The 10,055-nt window shown below is 41.0% G+C and overlaps 2 protein-coding genes across 2 annotated transcripts; both read left to right on the forward strand.

Annotated features, from left to right (window-relative positions):
• Positions 1-415: 415 nt before the first annotated feature.
• Positions 416-4,984, forward strand: LOC108882431 (zinc finger protein 250). Its single transcript, XM_051069747.1, has 4 exons — positions 416-712; positions 1,460-2,481; positions 3,580-3,781; positions 3,965-4,984. The coding sequence occupies exons 1-4, from the start codon at positions 541-543 to the stop codon at positions 4,765-4,767; spliced, it is 2,199 nt and encodes a 732-aa protein (XP_050925704.1). The 5' UTR covers positions 416-540; the 3' UTR covers positions 4,768-4,984.
• A 751-nt stretch (positions 4,985-5,735) lies between these two features.
• Positions 5,736-8,110, forward strand: LOC108882462 (zinc finger protein 664). The gene is made up of 2 exons (XM_018674969.2): positions 5,736-6,035; positions 6,697-8,110. Exons 1-2 carry the CDS (start codon positions 5,864-5,866, stop codon positions 7,827-7,829), a joined length of 1,305 nt encoding a protein of 434 aa, XP_018530485.1. The 5' UTR covers positions 5,736-5,863; the 3' UTR covers positions 7,830-8,110.
• Positions 8,111-10,055: the final 1,945 nt, after the last annotated feature.

Here is a 10,055-nt window from a genome sequence, read left to right on the forward strand (position 1 = left end):
TTTCAGTTCATTTCAACAAAAACAATTCAGTTTTATTTTTTATCTGCTACTTTCACTTAGTAGCTGTAGTAATTTTACTGAATAAGATTTGAAATACAAAGATGTCCACTGAGCTTATTAAACATGATGTCTTGTTAAAATGTCCAGCAGAATGTGAATGAAAACATCACCTTTTTACAAATCATGTCCTCAGTAACAGACAGGCATGAGTACTTTTACTTAAGCATTACATTTTACTCAAAGTACTGCATGCAGAGCAGGTATTTTTACACTAAGTTCTTCCATCACTGCCTCCATATTTAATACATAATTATTGTTTATGAAGTAGCAGAGAAAAAAATCAAATGAAGCGACACAGATCAGAACTGAAGACGGGGAAAAAAGAGTTAACTCGCTTTCACCGCCGGAACTTCTCAGTGTGACACCTACCGGAAGTAAACAGAGAACTAGCATCGTTCGCTGTGTGGATGTGTGGAGTTAGCGGGAAGACGGTGGTGTAGTCGTATCTGAGAGAAATATTTCAGTGGTAATGAAGCAACAATGTCTTCAGTTCAGTGTTTGAGAGAGTTTGTCAACGAGCGACTAACTGCTGCTGCTGAAGAAATATCCAGAGTCTTTGAACAAACTATCGTCGAGTACGAGGAAGAGATCGACCGTCAGCGCAGACTGCTGGATATCGTGTGGAAACCTGAGATAAGGCTGCACAGGACAGGTCTGTAAAACCACAACGGTCTGAATGAAACTAACAGAGGAACATGGTTCATTCAGGAAACTCAGTGAAAGAAACTTTAGCTCCAACACTGATGTTTAATATTTTAGTTCAAGTCTTCACGCTGTTTGAAAGCCACTTTCAGGTTTGTGAAAACTTTATTGTATTTGTTATAAAGGACAAAACCAGCGATTCCAGTTTTCATCCTGTTTAGACCACATCAGACCAGGTCTAGATCAAAAACCAAGTCCATGCCTCCGTGTTGTTTGTGGTTCTCATGAGGATCCCCTCCTTATCAACGAGAAAAAAGCGGGAAAGTTATTTTTACCCTTTAAAATGCAGTGAAACGGCATATTTATAAAAGTCATTTAGTTCCTTTACTCACTAATTCCTCTTTGAAATAAAAGTTACTATTGTGATTCATGTTTACTCGACGTGTTAATAAAGATTTCACAGATCAACTCCAGCTGTGATCAGTGCACATGTAGAGTTTTTAAACTGAACCTGGTCTGTTGGAGAAAACACAGCTCTTCTATAAATACAATCAAGCTTTCTCTAATTAGAAACTGAGGTCTTATATATCATAAGCTTTAACTACAGTGTGAAACATCTTTTCACGACAATATGTGATGGAAAAACAGAATCAGTCTCTCAGGATTGTAACTCAAGTTTCCTTTAACTGTTGGATGAGAATTTAACTTTCCATCGTCACATCACTGAGCTGTTTCCTGTGTGTGTTTGTCCGTGCAGAGCTCCCACAGCAACATGTCTGTAAGGAGGAGGAGGTTCTCACTGAGCAGCAGCTCTGTAACCAGGAGAGGAACTCCAGTCTGGACCAAGAGGAGCCAGAGCCTCCACAGATTAAAGAGGAACAGGAGGAAGTGTGCAGCAGTCAGGAGGGAGAGCAGCTTGTACTGAAGCAGGAGAGCCAGACCTTTATGTTGACTCCTACTAATGAGGAAAGTGAGCACAGTGAAGCAGAAGCAAACAGTGAGCAGCAGCTCCTCTCTCACAACTCTCCTGTAGCTGAGAGCCAAGATCAGAGAGGAAGCCAGCATGTGGACCCAGGATCAACTACAAATGCAGAACCACGGCCAAAGAGGAGACGTCTCAAAAACACAAGTCACAGGAACAATGAACACAACTCTCCCACAACAGAGACTCACTGTGACACTCAGAAAGGTCAACAGACTTTAAGATGTGACACCTGTGGGAAAACTTTTAAGTACAAGTCTCAACTGGACGTACATCTGATAATCCACACAGGTGAGAAGCCGTACCTGTGCAACACCTGTGGGAAAAGATTCAGTCGTAAGGAAACATGTAAAAGGCACATGAGAATCCACACAGGTGAGAAGCCATACCTGTGCAACACCTGTGGAAAAAGATTTAATGATAAGGCATCATATGAGAGGCACATGAGAATCCACACAGGTGAGAGGCCGTACCTGTGCAACACCTGTGGAAAAAGATTTAATGATAAGGCATCATATGAGAGGCACATGAGGATCCACACAGGTGAGAAGCCGTACTCCTGCAACACCTGTGGAAAAAGATTTTGTTACACAGCAACATATAAAAGTCACATGAGAACACACACAGGTGAGAAGCCGTACCTGTGCAACACCTGTGGAAAAAGATTTAATGATAAGGCAGCAAATAAAAGGCACATGAGGATCCACACAGGTGAGAAGCCGTACTCCTGCAACACCTGTGGAAAAAGATTCTCTCGGACAACACACTTGCAACGCCACATGAGAATTCATACAAATTAAAAGTCAAATACTTACAGAACATGTGGGAAAGTTTTCAGACCTAGTCGACTTTGAATTGACAGTCCACATGAGAAGAGCTTCGATGAAACAGATCTTTGAAAAATAATTGTTCCACAGTAGTGTTCCTACAGATGTGAGTGAGTGCCTCTGAAATTATTAGTATGTGAATTTTAATTGTTTCATTTTATTTTTTTTTTAACATTACCTCAGTTATATGAGTGAACCATGAGCTCTCTGGCTTTCTGTTGTCAACAACATGTCCTTTCATCTTATTTCATGGTTTTGAAAAAGGAGCTTTATAAAATAAAGTCTTGTTTGTCAAAGAATTTTTATAAGTGGAATACTTCATTCCATGCTGAATATTCATAGTGATGTTCCAGGTTTGGCTGATTTAATGATTCAGGTAACTACCAGTGTCATCAGCATAGGTGGTAGTAATGCTTACAACAATCAGTCCTGTAAAGAACGTGGTTAAAGAAATGATATTTTTCTGATCTCGTATTTATTCTAACAATAAATCATTTTATGGTGATAATGTAAGTGAAAGGGTTTTTTTATACTCAATGGTTATCTCTGGTTGAGGTTGTAAAACAAGAAACAGAAAATGTACAATATTCAACTCTATAGGAGTACTCCATAGATACCTTAGTATGAACAAAAATGTTATCACCCATATATGAAAAACATAAATAATATTACATTTCTTCTGCTATTAAAATTGAAGACTATGCGATTGATCTATAATTAAATATTATGTTAACTTGCTAGTAAAAGTATTGCAATGCACGGTTATTTTTACACTGAATTACTTCTACTTTTGCCTTCCTGTGCAAACGTCTCCCATTTATACAAAACAATTACTCACGAAATAACTGGGTTACATCAGTTAAATGTGGTGGTATCAAGAAAATAAACTAATTTCTCTGAAATGAAGCGACACAGATCAGAACTGAAGACGGAACTAAAATGAACTACCTTCCACTGACGGAACTTCTCAGTGTGACACCTACCGGAAGTAAACAAACAAAGCGCTAGCATCGTTCGCTGTGTGGATGTGTGGAGTTAGCGGGAAGACGGTGGTGTAGTCGTATCTGAGAGAAATATTTCAGTGGTAATGAAGCAACAATGTCTTCAGTTCAGTGTTTGAGAGAGTTTGTCAACGAGCGACTAACTGCTGCTGCTGAAGAAATATCCAGAGTCTTTGAACAAACTATCGTCGAGTACGAGGAAGAGATCGATCGTCAGCGCAGACTGCTGGATATCGTGTGGAAACCTGAGATAAGGCTGCACAGGACAGGTCTGTAAAACCACAACGGTCTGAATGAAACTAACAGAGGAACATGGTTCATTCAGGATCTTGGTCAGGACTCTGCGGTTACATTGAGTTTTAGAGTCACTGCTGCAAAGAAGCAGGGAAATAGTGTCTTTGTTGTGTTTGGACAAATGGATTGAAATTTCCTGTGTGTGTTTGTCCGTGCAGAGCTCCCACAGCAACATGTCTGTAAGGAGGAGGAGGTTCTCACTGAGCAGCAGCTCTGTAACCAGGAGAGGAACTCCAGTCTGGACCAAGAGGAGCCAGAGCCTCCACAGATTAAAGAGGAACAGGAGGAAGTGTGCAGCAGTCAGGAGGGAGAGCAGCTTGTACTGAAGCAGGAGAGCCAGACCTTTATGTTGACTCCTACTAATGAGGAAAGTGAGCACAGTGAAGCAGAAGCAAACAGTGAGCAGCAGCTCCTCTCTCACAACTCTCCTGTAGCTGAGAGCCAAGATCAGAGAGGAAGCCAGCATGTGGACCCAGGATCAACTACAAATGCAGAACCACGGCCAAAGAGGAGACGTCGCAAAAACACTCCAAGCAGTAAAAAGTCTTTCAAATGCGACACGTGTGGAAAAACATATCAGTTTAAGTGCCGGTTGATTAAACATGTGAGGACCCACACAGGAGAGAAACCATATTCTTGTGAAACATGTGGGAAAGGATTTAGTTACAAGCCAACATTGACCAGGCACATGAGAATCCACACAGGGGAGAAACCATACTGTTGCAACAGCTGTGGGAAAGGATTTGCTGGTCGTGACCGCTTGTCGCTCCACATGAGAATCCACACAGGTGAGAAACCATTTGCCTGCAACACCTGTGGGAGAAGATTTAGTGACAAGAGACATATGAAAAGGCACATGAGGATCCATACGGGTGACAAACCATTTTCCAAACCCAAGGCGAGAGTAAAAATTCAATCGGACGTTAACACTGATCGATCCTTTAAGAGCCCACAGTGGTGAGAAACCACATCACTGCACCTGAGTTAAGAAGGCGAGTGAGTGGATGATGAACTGAGATACCTTTTAGTACTGTTGGGTCATTTATGTTTCCATCCTGCTGACTGAAGTGTTATTGTCATTTTTGTGTATTTTGTGTTTACATCGACATGATAGAATTCTTCTTGTTTCGGGCTTTAGAGGTGACACATGAACACAAGTTTTACAAGATGAACTACAGAGGGTTAAAGGTGCTACATGAATAAACTGATTCAGTTTTGTCAAAGAGTTTTGATAATACAAATATTTCCTTTAATGCTGGTTATTCAGACTGATGTTCCCACATTGATGATTGGATGATTACAGTATCCAAGTGCATAAAGTGATCAGTGCCTCAAAGAATGTGGCCAAAGAAATGCTGCTGTTCCTTTGTTTAAATACAAAATTCCTGTTTGTTTTGTAGCTTGGGCGAAATAAACTCTGCTCTCTAAAGAGTAAACAGACTGATCTGTGATCACATGCTTCATGGCTTTACACAGCACAGATCTGAGGATCTGTTGGAATTGGGTGGGATCAACTTAGTTCTTCATTACTGGGTTAAATCCAAGCACGTGGATCAGAATCTCCAATGAAATGTCAACCTGAGCAGCTCAGTGTGAGATCCAGTTCATGTAGAAACACAGCAGGCGAAACTGAAAGAGCAAAAAGAAAGCAACATCGTGGAAAATATAGAAACATCACTTATATAAGGTCCACTGGAAATAAAAACTGAAATCTGAGGCTGATGTTAAGCCTCTGCTGGTCTCAGACTGGACTGGTCCTGACGAGATCTGAAGGAAAACTGTTTTTAGTCTCCGAGACCTGAAGAACAAAGCTGCTGGAATTCCTCCACACCCCAGGTTTGTCCCAGGATGTAGAGTTTTAACACCGGCGCTGTCCAGACTGAGAGAGGCAGCAATACCAGAGCTCACTTTCACTGCCGGACCGTTTCAGTGTGACACCTACCGGAAGTAAACAAACAGAGAACTAGCATCGTTCGCTGTGTGGATGTGTGGAGTTAGCGGGAAGACGGTGGTGTAGTCGTATCTGAGAGAAATATTTCAGTGGTAATGAAGCAACAATGTCTTCAGTTCAGTGTTTGAGAGAGTTTGTCAACGAGCGACTAACTGCTGCTGCTGAAGAAATATCCAGAGTCTTTGAACAAACTATCGTCGAGTACGAGGAAGAGATCGATCGTCAGCGCAGACTGCTGGATATCGTGTGGAAACCTGAGATAAGGCTGCACAGGACAGGTCTGTGTGAGACATCAGATGTTTGTCAGTTGAAGTCATTGAACCACCGGTAGTTAACTACAGCTGATGACCTGCTGTTTGTCATGTTCCCTCCGGATCCAGTCGCGTCTTCTTCCTCATTTCCACCCAGTGTTGACAGGAAGAGGACGGTTAGCTCAGCTCCGAGACCGGAGGAACCATCCATAGGTTACTGTTTGAATGACACAAACCAACGGTATTCTCTGTACCGTCGTGTTGCCTGAACCTTTGTAAACTTTGATAAAAGGAAAATGATATTACATTAAAGTCATGATGAACACCCATTTTGATTGCTAGTGTGCAATTAATGTATTGAACATACATTTGTAAAGGATAACTGCATTTTTTCCTCAATAGCTTCCATCTATCATGTGACTGAATGTCACTGCTCAGTGCTGTGAAAAAAGTGAGCAGCTGTTACCTGAATGTTTTCTACACTGAGCTTCACTAAGAAGTGTGTTAGGACTAAAGAGACAGTTGCACTGGTGCACAAATACATTCTCTCACCATGAATTTCACTCACATGTGAGCAACATGTTCACTCTGCTCTGCTAATGGTTTAAACTTGTATTCATTTGCTCAGATGTCAGTTTTTCCATCGTCACATCACTGAGCTGTTTCCTGTGTGTGTTTGTCCGTGCAGAGCTCCCACAGCAACATGTCTGTAAGGAGGAGGAGGTTCTCACTGAGCAGCAGCTCTGTAACCAGGAGAGGAACTCCAGTCTGGACCAAGAGGAGCCAGAGCCTCCACAGATTAAAGAGGAACAGGAGGAAGTGTGCAGCAGTCAGGAGGGAGAGCAGCTTGTACTGAAGCAGGAGAGCCAGACCTTTATGTTGACTCCTACTAATGAGGAAAGTGAGCACAGTGAAGCAGAAGCAAACAGTGAGCAGCAGCTCCTCTCTCACAACTCTCCTGTAGCTGAGAGCCAAGATCAGAGAGGAAGCCAGCATGTGGACCCAGGATCAACTACAAATGCAGAGACACAGACAAAGAGGAGACGTCGCAAAAACACAAGTCACAGGAACAATGAACACAACTCTCCCACAACAGAGGCTCACTGTGACACTCAGAAAGGTCAACAGACTTTAAGATGTGACACCTGTGGGAAAACTTTTCAGTATGAGTCCAAACTAAATGTACATTTGAGAAGCCACACAGGTGAGAGGCCGTATGTTTGCAACACCTGTGGGAAAAAATTCAGTCAGACATCAGCACTGAAAAATCATGAAAGAATTCACACAGGTGAGAAACCATACTCCTGTGAGACGTGTGGGAAAGGATTTAGAACTAGTACAGCCTTGTTGCTCCACATGAGAACTCATACAGGTGAGAGGCCGTATGTTTGCAGCACCTGTGGGAAAGGTTTCAGATGCAGTAGTGGCTTACTGGTGCACACGAGAAGCCACACAGGTGAGAAACCATACTCATGTAAAATATGTGGGAGAGCTTTCAAACGTAACAGTGGCTTGAAACTTCACATGAGTATCCACACAGGTGAGAAGCCGTACGTCTGCAAGACCTGTGGGAAGAGATTCTGTAGAATCTCGCTGTTAAAATGGCACATGAGGATCCACACAGGTGTGAAGCCACACTCTTGTGAAATATGTGGGACAAGTTTTTTATGTAATAGTGTCTTAAAAGTTCACATGAGAACTCATACAGGTGAGAAGCCATACACCTGCAACACCTGTGGGAAAAAATTCAGTCAGAGATCATCACTGAATGTTCATTTGAAAACCCACACAGGTGAGAAGCTGTACACCTGCAGCACCTGAGGGAAAAGATTCAGATGGATTCCACACAAGCAGAAATACCATATTACTGATATAATGACTTAGACTCTGAAGTTGAAGCTGAGAAACCATTAGTGCTTTTGGTTTATGTACGTTGTTGTCATCCAATCAACTAGAGTTTTTCTTTTTTTGCTGTATGTCCGTTAATTTTGCATCCGTTAATTGTATAATTTTTATGTACTTTGATATAAATTCATTGTTTCATGTTTTCATGTAATTGCATACAACAATCAGAATATTAAAGAACATGGGCAGTTCTGTTTTTCTGATCTCATGTTTTTATTCTAACCATAAAACTTTCTATGGTGACAATGTAAGTGAAAGTGTCTTATGCTTAAAGGTTTTCTCTGGTTTAGGTTGTTAAATTAATTCTCCTTTATTCAAGAGTACTGGTTCAGTATAGACTGGTCTATAATGTAAAAATAGAAAATGCACAATATTAATGACACTTTACAGGAGTACTACACAAATACCATGGTAACAACAAAAATACATTCGCCCGTGTATAAAAATCATTAATGAAATTACTGTTTGGCTACTATTAAATATTGAAGACAAAGCTATTGAACTGTAATTTAACGTTACATCAATGTGTTAGTAAAGGTCTTGCAATGTAAGGTTATTTTTACACTGAGTTATTGCTACTTTTACTTTCCTTTGTTGACTTCTCCCATTTATACAAAATTATTGCTCATGAAATTACTCTGTAAGACATCAGTTAAATGTATTGATACAGAGAAATAAATGTCTCTGTGAAATGAAGCGACACAGATCAGAAATGTGGGCGGAACTAAATGTTCATTCATTTCCACCGCCGGAACTTCTCCGTGTGACACCTGCCGGAAGTAAGCAAACAGAGCGCTAATATCGTTCGCTGTGTGGATGTGTGGAGTTAGCGGGAAGACGGTGGTGTAGTCGTATCTGAGAGAAATATTTCAGTGGTAATGAAGCAACAATGTCTTCAGTTCAGTGTTTGAGAGAGTTTGTCAACGAGCGACTAACTGCTGCTGCTGAAGAAATATCCAGAGTCTTTGAACAAACTATCGTCGAGTACGAGGAAGAGATCGATCGTCAGCGCAGACTGCTGGATATCGTGTGGAAACCTGAGATAAGGCTGCACAGGACAGGTCTGTAAAACCACAACGGTCTGAATGAAACTAACAGAGGAACATGGTTCATTCAGGAAACTCAGTGAAAGAAACTTTAGCTCCAACACTGATGTTTGATATTTTAGTTCAAGTCTTCACGCTGTTTGAAAGCCACTTTCAGAGGAACGTGGTTCATTCAGGATCCTGATCAGGACTCTGCGCTTACATTTCGTTTTAGAGTCACTGCTGCTCATGAATGAAAAACAGAGCAGTTATTTTAGTTCTAAAGAAATAACATGACTTTAATCAGGAAACAGTTAACATGAAATAGACAGGATGTATAAGACACAGGGAAAAGTGATTTAACTTAATACATCCTCTCTAACAGGCTGCATGAAGTCTTTTAGAGACTTAAAGTTGAGGTTTTAGCTTCGTATCCAATCTGAATCTCTGAACATATGTGAGCCACACGTTCACTCTGTTCTGCTAATGAGACAGATCTGAGACCAGATCTGAGAATCCACAAAGGTGAGAAACCATATGTTTGCAACACCAACATGTGGGAAAGGATTTAGAACTAGTACAACCTTGCTGCTCCACATGAGAACTCATACAGGTGAGAGACTGTATGTTTGCAGCACCTGTGGGAAAACATTCAGTCAGAGATCAGGACTGAAAAATCATGAAAGAATTCACACAGGTGAGAAACCATATTCTTGTAGAGCATGTGGGAAAGGTTTCAGAAAAAGTTAAACGTTGGTGCGCCACATGAGAACTCATACAGGTGAGAGGCCGTATTCTTTCTGAACATATGGAAAAAGGTTCTGTTAGATAGCAAGAAATGAAAAGGCATCTAAGAATTCATACATGTTGAGAGTCATATGTTTATAAATCATCATCTGGGAGAGCTTTCAGACGACCTGGATTTACACTCAGTACAAAGGGTTAATGAGAACCTTGTTGTTGTAATTGTTTACAGTCACTTACAGTCATTTTGTGTTCCATCCTGCTCATTTTAAACTCAATTTATAGCGGTCTATCATGTCATTTTCATCGTTTTGTGACTAATTGTGGTCATTTTATATTATATTGAGCCTATAACTGACTGGTTTTACACCTG

The sequence above is a fragment of the Lates calcarifer genome, linkage group LG4, assembly GCF_001640805.2.
Source record: "Lates calcarifer isolate ASB-BC8 linkage group LG4, TLL_Latcal_v3, whole genome shotgun sequence".
Taxonomy (NCBI): Eukaryota; Metazoa; Chordata; class Actinopteri; family Centropomidae; genus Lates; species Lates calcarifer.

Excerpts from the sequence above, each read along its gene's own strand:
- LOC108882431 (XM_051069747.1), top strand. The coding sequence starts at position 541 with ATGTCTTCAGTTCAGTGTTTGAGAGAGTTTGTCAACGAGCGACTAACT. Across the intron at positions 713-1,459 it reads GATAAGGCTGCACAGGACAG|AGCTCCCACAGCAACATGTC; the intron begins GTCTGTAAAACC and ends TTGTCCGTGCAG. Across the intron at positions 3,782-3,964 it reads GATAAGGCTGCACAGGACAG|AGCTCCCACAGCAACATGTC; the intron begins GTCTGTAAAACC and ends TTGTCCGTGCAG.
- LOC108882462 (XM_018674969.2), top strand. The coding sequence starts at position 5,864 with ATGTCTTCAGTTCAGTGTTTGAGAGAGTTTGTCAACGAGCGACTAACT. Across the intron at positions 6,036-6,696 it reads GATAAGGCTGCACAGGACAG|AGCTCCCACAGCAACATGTC; the intron begins GTCTGTGTGAGA and ends TTGTCCGTGCAG.